The sequence below is a fragment of the Periplaneta americana genome, chromosome 6, assembly GCF_040183065.1.
Source record: "Periplaneta americana isolate PAMFEO1 chromosome 6, P.americana_PAMFEO1_priV1, whole genome shotgun sequence".
Lineage (NCBI taxonomy): Eukaryota > Metazoa > Arthropoda > Insecta > Blattodea > Blattidae > Periplaneta > Periplaneta americana.
Window position 1 is genome coordinate 89,432,695 of NC_091122.1, and position 18,340 is coordinate 89,451,034.

The 18,340-nt window shown below is 34.8% G+C and overlaps 1 protein-coding gene across 1 annotated transcript in view; it reads left to right on the forward strand.

Annotated features, from left to right (window-relative positions):
* LOC138701472 (cysteine sulfinic acid decarboxylase-like) overlaps positions 1–18,340 on the forward strand; it is a 51,381-nt gene that overhangs the window by 20,343 nt on the left and 12,698 nt on the right. Inside the window, exons 3-5 of the mRNA XM_069828365.1 lie at positions 526–745; positions 3,485–3,632; positions 9,837–10,065. Coding sequence (XP_069684466.1) covers positions 526–745; positions 3,485–3,632; positions 9,837–10,065 — 597 coding nt within the window. The remainder of the gene's footprint in view (positions 1–525; positions 746–3,484; positions 3,633–9,836; positions 10,066–18,340) is intronic.

Below are 18,340 nucleotides of genomic sequence, written 5' to 3' on the forward strand. Positions count from 1 at the left end.
AAATAAAAATATGTATAAAATCATCATTTGTCAAAAGTAGTCGAGATAGAAGGAAGAAGGAAACTCTACATTATGAGAAAAGAGAGGAGAGTAGAAAGAAAAAAAAAATTAATAGTACTGTTAATTTCTGAATAATATTTAGTTTACGTGATTAATTTACACTCTTCTACAATAAATTCCAGAATTTAAAAAAATTGTTATCTTATAGTGATGAAAGTTATTGATTGATGCATCTACCTTTGTCATCCCACTGCAATCCAGCTAGCACTATTCTTTCTTGCTTGAGTTAGGATTTGTGGGAGACTTGGTTTGGAACAAGTTCTCCAAATACAACTGGAATTGTTCGATCATGTTTCCATAGATCTTCAGATTGTTTACAGAATGATCTTATGCTGTAAAATGCATTGTAACATTATTCAGTACTAATTATCTAACAATAATTATTATAAATGATACTCTTAATACTGTTAATTATTCTTATTCTTTTGATTTGTCATTTTATGTCATGATTCACTGGGAAGTCAGAAAGATGGATTGGGATGTGCTCCAAAGCTGGTGTTATTCGCATCAGAAGATGCTCACTACTCAATTCACAAGATGGCAGCATTGCTTGGTCTGGGTGAACAGAATGTATGTTTAATACAAACGGACAAAACAGGACGAATGGATCCATTGCATTTGGATTCACAAGTGCAGAAAATGATAGATACTGGTGCTGCTCCTTTCATGGTAGTCGCTACAGCAGGTAGGATGTTTTGACACATAAACTTTCCTTTTATGATGCTGAAATGTAACATATTATTTTAACTTTTATACTGCTCTAGTTCAATGCATTCTCTTGCTATCAAACTGAAGATATTTCCATGTGATTGTTCATTAGAAGAGCCAATTGAAAGTATTTGTTGGAAGGAATCAACTTATAAGATCTAACAGTTTTTAAGCCTTTCTTGCATCCACTGTTGTGGAGTAACGATTAGCGTGTCTGACTGTGAAACGAGCGGGCCTGGGTTTAAATCCAGGTTAGGGTTTTTTCCAGAGTTTTTCCTCAACCAATTGATTTGCTAAGTGAAATAGCCATATCTCATTTTTAAAATGAAATTTTAATATTCCTACCAAAAAAAATTAATGTAATTAGATACAGAATTGTAATTGTTAATAATATGTAATGTAAAACCATCAAATTGTGATTAAAAAATGGATGCAGTATGTAATTTAACAAATTGCTCATTATCCGAAAGTTTGAAGTTCTTGAGGTACGTCCTTTTGGCTTAGGAGGCAGTATTCCCCTTCATTCCTTTCTAGTTTCCTAGACATTCTTCTTATTTACCTCTTCCCTCACATCGTCCCATTTATTAAGTTCCCTTAGTAGCATATCCATTCTTTCCCTCATTTCATACATTACCACATTTACATCCCAGGTTCAGGCCCATCATTACTGTTCACTGCTTCCATATTTCTGTCTTTATTGCTATTGTTATTCTCTTCTGCTTTATTACTAATTTCTTCCATTACCATTTCTTTTGCAACTGCACTCTCTTTTTGGCTTTTGCTTGCCGAGTCTTGGTTTCCACTTTTTATCACACTCTTTTTTCCAGCTATAATTCCTCCACCCATGACGCTTTCTGGCTCAATTATTTTCTCCTTTTCCACACGATTCTTCTTTCCCGCACACATGTTCCTTGTGACGTTCTTGTTCTTCTCCCTATTCGAGTATGATGGTGTACCCACTGTACATGCAAGCTCATACCCTACTGACTTGTCATACATCCAGTCTTTCTTCCTCATACTTGTTCTTGTGTAAGTTTTTTTTCGCACTTCTTCGTTCATTAACCTTGGCTGGGTTCTCGACTTCTTCAACCTGATCTCCCATAATATGCTCTGAGACCACCCATTTTCCCACTCCAGAAGATGTACATATTTTTTTCCACCACTTCTCTTCATTTTCACGGCTTGAGTTGAAGTCTTCGTTTGTTGATTGCTTGTCCACATCATTCTTCTGTAACACAGTCTTCTTCTCCTTACTGCTCTCCCTGACTGCCTGCTGCATTCTTTACTTCTACCATTGGATACACATATTCCGAATTCAGGATGATCTTCTTTCTCCAAGCAGAACTTCATATCGTAAAATTTACCATTTATTTTTAACTTACCTTCAGTTTCGCAAAATGTCCTTTTGCCGTGGCTGCTTTCATAAATGAGAGTAAGTAGTTTTCCTTTTTTCCTTAATTCAGATGACAGGTCTCTTTCTACGTGCAAATTTGAACCACTGAGCTGTTTTCGATTATTGAAAATCACTTCCGTAATTCTAGTATTCCTAAAACGGTCATATTTACGCCTCTTCGTAATTTATAAGTTTCATTAATGTGTTCTTCATTCACTTTTATATTAAAGATCACTTTAAACACTTCACATACTGTCTCCAAGGTTTTTGTTTCTCTTTCGCGATCCATTTCTTCTAAACTAAAAATTATTAGATTCCTTTTCCTCATGTTGAATTGATATTCATTCATTTTCTTTTTTAGTCTATTATTCTCTTTCGCAAGTTCTCCATCTCCACCCTGTTGTTTTCTACCTCTAGTCTTAAGTTTTCTAATGTCTGATTCATCAGTGCTGCTTCCTTCTGGTTAATCCCTGTACTGTTTCCCACTATTTCACTCACTAATTCATTTGTTTTTTCATCTGTTATCTCTTGGTGTACCTGCTTTTTCATTTTTCTCTTATGATAACTTCACTTTTTCTACTAGTTTATCTCAGGCCGATGACTTTTATACTAGTCACAACTTTCACCCTTACGTCTGTTCCCTACGAAAACTTGCTGCAGACTAATAATAATAATAATAATAATAATAATAATAATAATGTTGATAATAGTAATGGCGACCTATATGCCTTCACAAGTAGGCTACAGATTAGTACTGATCTCTGTAAAGACAAGATCTTCTGGAGCTTGGATGATGAAGCATGTCACCTGTCTCGATATTTATTTACAGTAGACTTAGTAACATTATAGCGCTATTCCTTCTGCGCTAAATTGACTTGATCCTCAATAACTAAACTTGCTGCAATATAGTAAATACTTACGACCTTAACCGATGTCATGTCTGGAAGAGTAATAATGATATTGGTTGATATAGAGCAGTGGTACTCACTAGAAATTAAAGGCGAGCCAAAAGTGAGAAATAGTAATTTGCCACAATGCATTTTACAGTATTGAAGCTTAAAAAATGCGCAACTTTTTAATTATTAAATTATTTGGTCTATTATTATTATTATTATTATATTATTATTATTATTATTATTATTATCATCAACATTAAATAGGAAAGATTGAAGAATGCTGGGTTTGCAGTGAAAGATCTGTCCTCAGACAGAAAACTATGAATGAATGATTATTATTATTATTATTATTATTATTATTATTATTATTACAATGATGATGATGATGATGATGATAACTGAAATATGTTGAATGTTTCTTGCTTAGGGACAACAGTTCTTGGAGCATTTGATCCGTTGAATACTGTGGCTGATGTCTGTGCGAAATACAAATTATGGCTTCATGTTGATGCTGCTTGGGGTGGAGGCATTCTCTTCTCACGCACTCACCGAAGCAAACTCACTGGAATTGACAGGTATTATTGTGATATAATATTATTGAAGATATTACCTCATTGTATTTGTCAGAATTCAGTATTTATTAAACAAATAACAAACCATAGTAATCATTAGGCCTGGTAATTTAGACACCAAATTAAATAATTGGATGGAGGCGGCTGTAGGTCTGAGGCACACAGGCTAGAACAACCAAGTCCATCACACTCTTTGAAAAGCTACTCCTATGTCACAGTTCATTCCACTCCTTAGACTTAATGGGAAAGGCTTTCTTCACTTGTTGAGGATCACATATTCAAAACAATCCACATTCAGTGAAGGATTAATAGTAACTGGCAGAATGTAGACTTCTAAGTATCATTTTCACATTAAGTGGGAGGAACAATATTTTTGTGTCAAAAAGGAGAGCGAAGTCCGGTACAGAGCTAAAAAAATATGGAGCAGAAAGTACAATCCTTTCAAGCTCCCATGCAATGAGACACCACACGAGTTGCAAATGGAACTAAATTAGTTACTTTGCAGAATTTTTCACTTTTAATATCTTTAATATCGTAAGTCTTTGCCAGCGATAAATTTCCCAGGTTGAGACATTTTGCGTCCAAGTTAATGGCAGTCTTTGACTCTACATGTATTTTCGAGCAGATGTTTTCCAAAAATAATTACATTAAATACAATGCTGTCATCGTAATTTTTTTCTTGGCCATACGCCCCACCCCTTGTTTTCTCCCTTGAAATATATTTTAGTCTCCTCTCTCTATCTCTCCGACTATCATTTAATGATTTTTTTAATATTAAAGAAGAAGTAAAGAAATTGTTTTGCTTTACATTTTAATTGTACAACAAGTTTGATTTAAAGAATGCACCATGAAGCACTACCGTATATGTACACTTGTTTCAGTGAATCTTGGAGTGTGTATTTGCAGCACTTCTTGTTTTTCAACCATTATTTTATATAATTCTGCATTCCAATGCTGCAGAGGTGGACAATTTTTGTTTATGAACATCAAACAAAATACATTAGGAACAGCAAGAGATGGTCTAAAATCTGTACAGATCTCCACGTACAAAACTTAGGCACCCATATGCCATATGGCTCCGTACAGACAAAATTTTCTTTTCCCTATATGATTCATTAAAAAAATTGTAGGTTCCCATACGATGTATGGCCCTGTATGGCCTCCATGACAGCACTGATTAAATGTCAGCATCGCAATAGACTATCTGATGAACACCTGGTATATCTTTTAAGACTCAATACTTTATCTTTCGAAGCAAATATTGAAGCCTTGGTTATATATAAAATCACACAGAAACGTAATTCACAAAAACAGAAAGGGAGTGTAAGAGAGGATAAAGAGAGAAACGAAAGATAAAAACAGCGAGCATTGGGTTAAAAATGAATGGTTGCTACTTAGATGTATCAATGCTAGTAATTGTTTTAGTTTCATTACATAGGAAGAAATTACCGGTATTGTAATTTGAAGATGAAGAAAATTCTTATCTTACATTTTAATTACTTTATAATTTATAGTTGTAGGAGATATTGTTTCATTTTCATAAACCAAGAACCTTCTAAAGTCATCACTGCAACACAGCAGACATTGTAAACACGGACGTGTCATATCTCCGCAATGAATGGAAATGGTAAAGCCACCCTCTTCTCTTCGGCGTGATGTTGGACATGTCTGAGATAAAATGATATCAGCTGCTACTTGACTGATGTACTGTGAGGTTTCTAATCAACATCAAAGACAGAAAGCGTGAAGTTAGCCTTATTCATTCGAAGTTTAATGGGAAATGGAGTTCCTATTATACTGTCTTCAGTGGTGGTGCGTCCGGTGCATTCAATGGTTCAGAGAACCCCCAGGGAAAACAAGGCAAAACAATTTAATTATTTAAATAAATTTATGTATAATTTACACAACTGTATCATTCTTTGTTTCTTGCTCATCTTTAATAAGTTTACTTGCGGCTCTGATGTATCTTTGTCGTATGAAAACCTATGAATTGCAGAGATCGAATACATGCTTACTAGGTTCAATTTCTCCTCTGAACCTCACCGAGCCAGCTTCTGGACTTGTGTGCAGGGCGAAAGGTAAGGGGAGAATGCTGCAGGGGAAACATGTGCATGCTCTGGTAAATAGACCTACGCACTGTGCTGAGCATAGTTGTCCAGTGATGTAATAGTGAGACAGTCGACATGCTATGACGGAAATGTTGTTGTTGTTGTTTTCTAATGCCAGGCATTTGACAGTAAAGTCATTTGACCTCTTGCACTCCAATATTTTTCAAAGATATTATCATGGCCAGCCACTGAAGCACAGATTTTGAGGTGTTCCGAATCCATTTCTTGGTTTGAGTTGCACAATGTGCAGTTAGGGGACTGATATATTCCAATTCTATGCAGGTGTTTGGTCAAACAATCATGGCCTGTTGCCAATCTAAATGCAGCTACAGACGATTTTCGTGGTAAATCGGGAATTAACTGTGGATTATGATGCAGAGAGTTCCATTTTTTCCCTTGAGAAATGTAAGAATGGTTGCTCTTGGTATTTTAGTCTTAATATATTCATCTGTGACCAGTGTTCGTTTTCAAAGAAAATGATTAGTGTTCAATATCTTTCACAAACCAATTTTTCAGTTTTAATCTTGGAAGATAAGTGTAAAATAAAGAAGCTTGGAAGGCCGTTACCTGAATTTGATTTAAAGCAAGCACAAACAATCCGAGATAAGACATTTTTCAGAGCTTTTAATGTAAAAAAATATGAAAGAAACGGCTGGATTTGCGGTTGTGAATCTATAAATAAATCATTTTGTTTCCCATTCCTGCTATTTGGTAATGATATGAGCTGGACATGCACTGATGTGTCAGATTTAAACCATTTGACACAGAAAATTAAGAAGCATGAGGAATCTATTGCTCGTAAGAATGCTTGCCTACATTTATCAGTCTTTAGAACAGTCTTGCGATGATGACTGATATTTGCGGGCGAGAGCTATTTTATGCCCACTGCGCGCGTGCGGAGCTCTTTTACCTGTAAACATTGCTAAAGGATGTACAGATCTTAGAACACAGCGCATCATGACGGAACAGAAGCGCTTAAAGCTTTCAAGGATGAGTGGAAGATACAATATTTATGCTTCGAACATGGTGATGAAGTCCAGTGTTTGTTATGTAAAAAAAAATATCATTTGCAAAAAAAGCAACATAAAACGGCATTATCAGACGCAACATGAAAAAAATATAGGCATTATTCAGGAGAAGAGAGAAATAAATTGATTTCGGAATTGACATCGAAGGTAAATTAATTTACATTTGGGTCAGCAGATAGTATCTACATTCCTTTTATTTCTTTATTTTACATGTATTATTGATGTTTTATTTGTTGCTTGTTTCTGGATATTTACTTTTATTAGACTACGTGTTTCTTTAATTTAGCAACAATATTTTATCTTTGATTGCACTTTAACTTATACTATTACTAAACTCAAAATGCTAATTCACTTTTATTCCAATAACTATTTTCAGGATTTTGAGCGAATATGAACTAAACATTTGAAAACTTTGATGCAAGGAGCTTTTTTAGTAACATCAACATAAAATATACTTAAAAATATAATTTCAAAACTATTAGACCTAATTGCACAAAATTTTGTACAGATGATATTATTATAGATCTGTTTATATAGTTCAAATTTCACAAATTTTGGCCGAAATTGTGGAAGTTTTAAAAGTCATACATATCCCCTTAAATGATTGACCTCAAAAATTACGATGGCTCTCAATATCTTAATTTAATCAATTTGTTTTTTTCGTGTTACGTGCATCTCACAAATCACTCTAAGAAAACTCATTACATAATCACGACTGGAGAGTAAGGACTACATTTTCACAGTCACACAATCAATATACTCTATTTCAATCGATATTGCCATTATTATTTTTTCAACAAATACTCAAAAGTACTTAGAGATCACACACGTCAAGCAGGTAGACCCTATTAGTTTCTCCTAACCAATGAAGTGAAGTATTTACATAATAAATAATTGCTTTTAACAATAACATGGTTTACATACAATTAACTTTTCCTATTTCCCTTTTTTTTCCTAAAAGCCCTTCCCTTTGCGATTTGTTTATATATGTACATGTATATTAAATAACTGAGTAATTAGCCCTATTACATAGCCAGAAATTTAGTAACGCAAGTTATTGTAATAATTGCTGCCTTTATTCGCTGCATGTGCATGTACATCCCTGTTGTCTACGTTACAGTGAATGCGCTATGCGCTCGTGATCAAGGTCGAGCTCTTCTACCATGATTGAGAGCTAATATCGTCTCATCCCTGCTTTAGAAGAACAGAAATTAGGCAACAGCTTAGCTCTTCTTTCGGACAGAATAGGTACTGAAAGACAGAATGATTACGTAAGGAAAAATCGCTGTTCTTTCAAAGATCATCATCATCATCATCATCATCAGTTTAATTTTAAGGTAATTGTCTACTTTAAAGAACTGTAGTATTTTTTTTAATTTTTCAGAAATTAGATATTGTTTAAATTGTTGAAAAACTATGTAATATCCTAAAAGTAGTGACTCCTTGTCATTTTAGGCACGAACCACCACTAATTGTCTTTTAATAATTGACATAGATATAGCATTGCTCTTTTCTCTTCTCTTTCTTTTTGAACCTTATGTCAGGAGTTTAGTTGTGATCTGGTGAAGATACTTGAATGTGTATTAAAATGCCTCCGATAAAGTCTAAAACGTTTCTTGTGCTTATAATAGGATTTGGAAATGTATATTATAGATATACAGTCAAGGATGAAACTATATTGTGTAAAGTGAAAAAACTTCACGATTTACAAAAACATTGTGAAACAAAAAAATACAATGAACATTTAAAATTGTTTCCTGGTTTGAATACGGATCAGCCGACTTTTCATTAAGTATTGTGCTTGATGTTGATATGTGCGAATATTCCTTTCTGTAAACTTGAAAATATACATTTTAAACACTTAATTGAAAAGAATACAATGTGTTTAAAATGTGGATTTCCATTGTCGATTCCAGCAAGCATGTGCACTTATTACTACCATCTTGTTATGAAAGAATGATAAATTTCATATGATCATCTTTTGCTAACAATAAAATATGAGTCCATGTTGAATCTTTCGTACACTATTTTTAACACTTGAATATAAATAATTGATTAAATGGCGATCTTACTCGTGCTAATTGTGTAAGCACGTGCAGCTTACAGCTGTTTCGGTGCTTCTTCACACCATCTTCAGAGCCTACTAGATCTCAGCTCAATGAAATGGCTGATGTTGTTGATTGTTACTGTTAGAATATTGCCAGTTCATGAACTCAGAAATAAGTTTTCTTTTGACATTAGATGTATTGGAAAAAGCAAATCATTCAACTGTATAGGACTTGAGGTTTTCTGGCATTGGATATGGAATAATTCTTCTTGGGTTTTCAGCCAGATGAGTTGGATAGGCCTAGTTGCTTTCAAAGCTTCGATGACTAGCTCTGCCATCTTCTTCAGGGATTGAAGTGCCATGGCATATTCATTCCATTCAACTATAGTTGATTTATTTGAAAGTTCCCTGCTCCTTAAATATGATCAGATGCTATTAAACGAGAAAATGTGTTACTTTTCTTCAGTGATGCTCCACCTTACATGTTAAAAAGCCAGTTAGCAAACCAGAAACCTGTACTCAAATATAAATAATTTGACATGCTTAGCCCACGACTTACACAGGATGGCAGAAGAAGTTCGTACATATTACAAGATAGAAAATATGGAATGTGTAAAGTATGAAAAGATGTTTGTAAAAGCTCCTTCTAGGGTGTTAAATCTTAGTAAAGTGTTTCTGACATTTCAGTGTTCCAAAATCAGTTGTGAACCCGATGGGGTACTTTGCTAGGGAAAGTTGTTTGTTATGCAAAATCTTACCCAAAAATAGTTGACGTTATCAACAGCTTTTTGTGTGCACTACTACTGGTAATTGTGTAGTATTTTTGTGTATTTGTAACTACTGTACCACGAAAATAGAAAGCTTTATTTTTACAAATTTTTATATATATTACAAATACGGTATTAATAATTCATTTTGAACAATTTAAATGTGGCTGTGTTTTCAAAGTTGTTATAAATTTTATATTTTCCTTCACAACAAGAGAATAATGTAATTATTGTATTTGCCATCATTTATGTTGCAGAGCTGATTCTGTACTTTGGAATCCACATAAATTGTTGGCAGTCCCACAGCAGTGTTCAGTGTTGTTAGTGCGACATCCGGGCATCCTTACCGCTTGTCATTCTCGCAGTGCTTCTTATCTCTTCCAAAAGGACAAATTTTATGACACTTCTTTCGATACTGGAGACAAATATCTACAATGTGGACGCAGAGCTGATGTCTTTAAATTCTGGCTCATGTGGAAAGCAAAGGTATCATTTTATTATTATAATCATGTAATTTAATAATAATAATAATAATAATAATAATAATAATAATGCTTTATTTTTTCTGACAGAGTTAAGCCGTGAGGCCTTCTCTTCCACTCAACCAAAGGATAAAAAGGAAATAATGATAATATAATGTTAATACAAAGGAAAGTTATAGGTATACCTAAGACAAAATCGAAACAGAAAAATATGCATAAGCCAGAGGATTATCGAACTTCAAATATTTACTTAAACTAGATGACAATTTAAATTACATAATTACTTTATAAACTAATTACAATTGTGAATTATAATATATACCCTTGGACACTGTGCATTCTAAAATAAAATGTTTCACTTTGAACTTGAAAGCTTGAAGGTCGGCCGCCCCTAACATCTGTAGATAATGAATTTCAAGAATGAATAGTATCTATTGTAAAAGACGAATACGCGGAAGTTTTGTAAAGAGGGACTGACAATAGAGTGTCGATGTGTGAAATCGTGATGCAAGGTATTCAGGGGTTGATGTGTGCAAGAGGAGAAAGGCAATGCAAACTGCGTTTGTCAGCCAGCCGACGCCAAGACAATTCAATGAAAGACGGTGATATATGATCATAGAGATGGATATTACATATAAACCGAACACAGACATTATGGACACGCTGTAATTTTTGGGTTGGGTCATAGCTGAGATCACTTAATAGAACGTTGCAGTAGTGGAACTATGGCATGATAAGTGTCTGGACTAAGATTTATTTTAATTTAAAAGGAAGAAAATTGTTTATTCCTCGAAGTAAGTGCAGCATAGAAAATACTTTTTATATATATGTGTGTGGCCCAATTTAAGTGTTCATCGACGTGAACACCCAAATTTTTCAGATTTGCACTAAACGGGAGTTATGGTCTGGACTTGTTGGTCTCTTCTTGACTTCGAGAGAATTCATCCTGACTTATAGTTAGCTGGCACCTGATATCTCACTCTCCTCTAGATTTTAAATTTAGCATTATTCTGGGAAGTCTGTGTTGGCATTCGGAAAATGTGCGCATGTATCTCGATATTTTTTTCTTATTCTCTCGTAATACCTCCACGTCTGTTTGTATGCCTTATTTGTATTTTTATGTATAAATGTATAGCCCAGTGATTCCCAACCTGAAGTCTGCTGACTCCTCGAGGAAACAAGGTTTTTTCAAATTATATTTTAATTAAAATTAACTTTATGTTTTCTGATTTTTCTCAGCTTGTTGGAAAATATATATATATATATATATATATGAGGTGTTACGTAAGAGAAGAGCGATGCCAAATGTACCTGTAGAGATAATCGATGTTCAAAGTATTTTACCTGTAAAAGAGATAAGGGTGAAGCCGCCAAGGATACGTCTGTAAATAATGATAATTACTTTGTACACTGAAAAACGAATACCTTTATTGAAAATTGCAATTAAATGTCCAATTTAATATTACAACTTAATAGTGACCATAGATGACACTATAAACTCATCAATATTATGGGAATAATTTGTAAACAGTATATTAGAAAAAGCAAAGGGCGTAGAATGAACTCAATAGTGGCAGACATTAATAACAATGTAATAATAATAATAATAATAATAATAATAATAATAATAATAATAATAATAAATAAAAACACCTAATCGCACTGTGATGTGACATTTACAAAGTGTCTGAAATTATTAATAAACAAAAATAAGTAGATGCCTGTCATGTTATTATTCTTGCTATCAAAAGTGGTCTCACTTGTTCTGGGAACAGAGGCACTAATAATCCATTACAACATCTTCATGAACATGTTCCTCTGAGTCAGTCACTGCTAGTTGCATGTTTTGTTTGCCGATCATGGCGTCCAGAAATATTCTGTCGCACATAGATAAGGAGAGCTTTCAGATCCTTTACTTTATCAGTTGTGAGCTTTATTGACGTGACATATCTCTTTGACAAAACCAGCTGAAAGACGTCGGCCTGTTCTTAATGCGACATCTGTTCACATCAACACTGGTTACGAGCTTAGAAATATGGGCATCCTGGAGGTCATAATCGCTCAACTCCCAGAAATTACGAAATACAGATTGTATTTTCTCCATACCTAATGCGTTGAAGCATCCAGAAGTACATGGCAGGCCTGTACCGCGAGCTTGTACATGTTGAGATGTTTTCATACTAATGTACGATTCACCTTTGTTCCTTTGCTTGTACGTTTTTCCATTTTTCGATATGCCTCTGACGTTACCTGGTTGATTAACACTGTCACTCTTACTCATAATAAGCTATTACAATGGCCGTAAATACACATAATTCCTCACTACGGTTATACTCGTCTGTGTGGTTACAACAACACAGACAATGAATGGCGCATGCCTTCAGGCAGAGTGACGTATTCACCCTTCTCATATGGAGTAATATGAATATTATGAACCTGTCACAGGCTATACAATTTCTTCAACCTTACAAACGATGATAATTTCGATGTAGTAAGGGCGAGCTGGCCAATGTCTCCCAGGCTTATGTTACAGATATGTATCTTAAATATTTGGAGATGTAAAAAACACAAAATTGGACCCTTGGCGGGCTCGCCCTTCTCTTATGGAACGCCTCATATTTGCTTGTTTCAGACTTTTGAGACACAGAGTTTAACAGAAATGAGATAGTTTGAAGGACTTCTCTTGGCTTGCAAGTTTTACCTACCTATCTGGTATTTAAATTCTCTAAATTCAGTTTCCAGAGTTTAACTTTAACATTGTTCACTAGGGTGTATCGAAATTTCCTCCCCCCCCCCCCCCCCCCGCAAAGTGAAGGTGGCTAGTGCGGAAAAGTTGCGACTTGTGGCAGAAATACCGCAGAAAAAAAGAAAATAGTAATTCGATAAAATCCTGTGTCTCTGCATTAGCTCTGAAGTTTCACGAGCCTAATGCTCTATGTATGTTTTCAGTTTTTTTTTTGTAGTGCAGCTCTTCGCTTATATCTTTAAATTTACACTCAGAAATAACCCAGGGCTCACCACGAGGAAGTGACTGCACTTCCAGCCCCATCCCTTCACCCACCCATAGTAGTATACTCGGGTGTCAAATGTTAGTTTTACACTGTACAGTCAGACTGAGTTTCGAAACATGGCATTTCTTTTCTTAATCGCAGTCTTACTCGAATGTAACGATCTGTAGCTTCTTGTCTACACACTGATTTAGCTGCATCAGTTACCACTTTTACACATCTTTCAACGGCCTGAGTGTGACATGGCAGATCTTTAACTTCTGTCCCAAGTATTACAGCTGTCTCAATTAGAGCCACGTTTCTTCTCGACGCGCCTGTTCTAAAGGCTGCTGATGGTAATTTTGGTAGAGACAAGCGAGCCTGAGTAGCAGAAGGCTTAGATTCGAAGTCAGAATCTACACTGCTTGACAGCTGTTCCGAGTGGGCGAGGGCGAAGATTCAGAGCTTGTAACTGATGTCTGCTTCTCTCTTCCCTCTTACGTAGTGTCTTAGTCGTCATAATGTCGATATCACGAATCATCATTTTTCTGGTCTATTAAAAAGGATAGTTCTATCGATGGAACTTTCCTACTTGACTCACATTCACAGAGGCTTTCCAGGTCTGAACACTTACAGGTGCATATATCAAACATATTTTGAGCTTTATTAATAAAAGTCTGCTCATGCGTCCTTGGGGTTGGCCTACTTCGTTTGTGCGATTTGAGAATATTCTGATATTTACTATGGCACAATTTTATCATTTCCATTACTCTTCATTTGCTGATGGCAGGAAGACATGCTGCTTTCCAAACTTCGGTAAATTTGACGGCAGTTGCATGAGCGAAGTCTTTTACTGAAGGGTGTTTTCCACCTAGTTCGTTTGTCTTTAACTCTTTGATCCAAAGAAAATGTGTTATCACATCTTATGGGTTGGAAGTTGCGACTCTCTTATTGGTTCTGGTGTACCAAACAAAGTACTCTTATCAACGTTGCGAGTGCGGAATTATTTTTTTCCACTCATGACAAAGCAGGCATAAAAGCTATTACATCTACCACTAAACCATTGATATGATACACTATGTCACAGGAACAACAGTGATAAAACCTAGCCAGCGTAGCTTACCAAATCCGACTACTGGGCAGACGCTACCCTGACTTCCAGCATCCCTCTCTTCTCTCACTCCACCCTAATGGCAGCAAGAACATACTGAGCTTCCCTTCTTGTACTCTATTTACTTACTTTTAGAAGATCTGGCTGACGGAAGTAGCTGTATAGGTATGCACACTGTTGTTATAATAAGTTTTACAAGTATGCATTATAAATTCGAATCTTTAATATTGATGCAGAAACACAAGATATTGACTAAATTTATTTTTCTTTCACTTTCTGTCTTTCTGCCACAAATCGCAACTTTTCCGCACTAGCCACTTTCAATTTTCAAAGAAAATTTTTTTTCGATACACCTTACTGTTCACCATTCTGGATAAGATTGAAGCAACAATACAGAATTAAAACTTGTGATCCAACTGAGTTGTCAGTCGAAAATTCGACAGTCTCCCACTCCAAGTGAGTTTCTAACAACAAACGATTATGTCAAATGTCGTTATGAATTTGAAGAGCACAAGGAAAAACTTGATAAATCCAAAATTATCGATTTTCTGTTTTAAATGTCATGTAATAGCTTAGGCAGTGTAGAGTTGTGTAGTTTAAATGTGCAGAATAACAAGTTCAGTTGTTCAAAAAAATTTAAAAAATGATCAACCAAAGACAATAGAATATAATGGGACTTGAAATGTTTAACTTGCTCTCCTGTAAAAACAGTAAAACGTGACTTATCAAGTTTTTCCCGTGCACTCTTCAAATATAAAGAACATTTTGATGAATTAACATTAAAATTAAGGAAATATTTCCCTTCCTGTAATTAAAAAAAAAAACAATTGTGTAAAAACCACATTTTGAAGACAAAATATAATTTGTCCCTGAAATAAGAAGAGAATTTGTTAGAATTATCTTCAGATTCGAGTTAAAAATCGTGTTTCCTACAACGACCCTGTTGCAATCTTGGTTGCATACACGACCATGTATCCCGATATTTTTCGAATTGCATTACTAGACTTAAATGTCACTTGCATCAACATATTTGTGCCCAGGGTACATTTTCTGCTTTGATCTTGTTGAAGAATAAATATAGAAGTAAATTTAATGTTGAGCTAAACTTGTTACTTAGAGTATCTGCAATTGAACCAGACTTCTCAAACAGACAGCTGCAAGGTAATGTCAACCATCCCATTAATAACCTTACGGTACCAGCATGTCTAAAAAACTAATTTCATTTTTATTAGGAAAACGTGGAGTATAAAATATTTTTGTATTATATGTATTTTTAGATTATATTCAGAAAATTTAATATCGCTGCCAATTTATTAAATGAGTAAAATATGTTTATGGGCTTAAATTATGCAAAACATTTTAGAGGGTCTACCAAAATAAAGTATGAACTTTATGGGTTCTTGACACTCAAAACGTTGGGAACCACTGGTATATCCCAATAGCAACCTCATCTTTGCCGACACTATTACTGTCTTAGCTATTCGATTTAATGTCCAATTTTCACCTCAATAAGATTATATAGGTGCTGCTACTACTTTGTAAAATTTTAACTACTTGCTTTTTAAGGCATTTTGTTTCTTATTATTTCTGTTATTTCATACATTCTTTGAAACCTGTTTAATATAATCCTATTTTAAGTTTTCTTTCATGTGGTTTTATATATTAAATACTAAGTAGCTACAATGTAATATATTAAAACCTTCCTAACTACAATTTTACACTAGTACTTACAAAAGGAAACAGCATCTTAAGAGATTTCTTTGATAATATTTAATATTCTTTCATGAGGTTGCACTAAAAACTCACGAAGTAGCTTCTGAAACTGAGATTGTGAGGATGATTCAGGTATGAAAAGTATTAACGCTTCATATTCTTTAACTGTGAACCAAGATGGGTCTTCCTTGAATAACAATGGGTTTTTACCCATACATGCTGACGATAATGTTCACTCTTCTCTTCTGAGAAATATTGCATTATAGTGTGGTGCATTTTTCTCCAAATATTTTATAAGTTTTTCACAAGGATTATCTGTTTCTCGAAGATTTCCGTCACTCTCCACCTGGAGGTTTTCAAGTAGAGAAGATTTCAAAATCACGGAGAATGATAAAACCCAGAATTTTATCTTCTTCAGTGAACAGATTTGCGCTTTTTCCTTGAAGGGATGGGTTGATCTCATTTATTTAAAGATATGCTAAATAGGCAAGACTGAACAGCCAGTGTTACTCAAACAGTCTTCCATCTCAAAGTGTTTGTTCGTGAAGAAAGTTCTTACCTCAGGTCTAAGTTCAGAGAGTCTACTTAAAGTTTTGCCTCGTGAAAGCAATTTTATTTCTGTGTGAAGAAAAAAGGAACTTGTGAAGGCTTCCTACATCTCCACAGAAGAGTGTGAAAATTCTTTAATTCAGAGATCTTGACTTGATGAATTTCATGGTTTTTACTGCTTCATCGAAGATGGTCTTGAAGGACTGTGACAGTTTTTTCACGGAAACTCTTTGACGATGTAAAATAACAATGACTACTTCTGCAATTGTCTGCCACCATCTTGATATGTGTTATGCACCAGCTGTTTTCTCTACCATAGTCTTCGCACTCTCTGCACAAACATCATAACATTTGTTAAAGAATATATTCATTGAAGATTCCGAAAAATTCTGATTCAGAAGCATTAGCTGGCAGTGGTCGACACAAGAATAGATCTTCCAGTGAGTTTTCATATTGGTACCGGACAAATGCAAGTAGAAATGCTAGATCATCTACATTGATTCGTCCATTTATAGTGCAGATAGAGAAGATCAGAGCTGATGACTCAGTTCCTCTTTATCATAAGCTGCATCCTCTTGTACATATATGATGGGCCATTTTATTACTAGAAAGAGGCACCAGAGATATTTGCTTATGGGAGCATACTTGCCTATAGCCAAAGTTGTCACTTTTTGGTTGGGAGATAATTTGCTTGCCCGGTAAATTAATTTGTCTGCATTAGGCATTCTAAAATCATTTACAATCACCTCCACAATGGAAGGAGAATATAGAAACATTCTAATACTGTACTGCCTCTGTACCTCCATGTGTGAGAATGCCTACCAATTGCCAGAACTGTTGCTTTCTGGCTAGAAGATAATATGCTTACCCAGTAATGTTCATATTCCTATATGATTTTTTCGTGTTTTTCAAGATACAGGCAAGAATGACATAAACTTGCGCATTGAAAACTGTTTTATATACAGTACAATCCAAATTAAATAGCTAGTCTGCATATTTTGGTTCTTAGTCCAAATATGCCAGCTCTAGTGTTTCCTCCTATTTTGAAGCCATCAGTAAATCATACAAGGCTTCCAGGTGGAAACTGATCAAGGCCACCAACTTTCCATGTTTCCCTCTAATGTAGCCTACATCTGTAATATTGAAGGCTAATAAGGGAACTGTTCGGTCTTACCCACGTTTAAGATATTACTATATTTAATAGAGTTTTTTCAGATACGAGAATAGCCATAGCCACTGGCTTCACTGAAACATTAGCTGAGATCTGTTGTTCAGTAGGCCACATCGAATAATCTTTACAACCAGGTGAAGGGATGGTAATGCACGAGTCCTCTTAAGAGTAAATAGTCCTGTAGATCTAGAATACCAACACAAGTCTCTATAAATGGTCTACTGAGGTCCTTGCATTATCAGTTAGTATCCAGAACCACCATAAAAATGCCGTATTATATAAAAGCACGGCATGAAATGCAGTGACATAGATTCAATATAGGATATTCTTAGATGAAAGTTCCAATTTTCGGTCTTCTTATGTTATTTTTTAAATTCTGCTTGTGATATGAAATGTTCAACTGTCATTTCTTCCTATCATAAAGGCATTTCATTTTCATTTTCGTTTCATTTATTATATTCCATAGATCTTACATTAGCAATGAAGCTTTAAGATGTGGAACAAGTCAAAATTTTACAAGATTACAATTACAATTTTTACAGTTTTACAATATTTTACAATTTTTACAATTTTACAATTTTGCAATTTTCTACAAATTTTTACAATATTTTGGCGAGATGTACTGAGATGAGGTGAGGCCCGAGGATTCGCCAAAAGATTACCTGGCATTTGCCTTATGGTTGAGGAAAACCTCGGAGAAAACCCAACCAGGTAATCAGACCAAAGGGGGTGAAATGAAGTGAGGTCG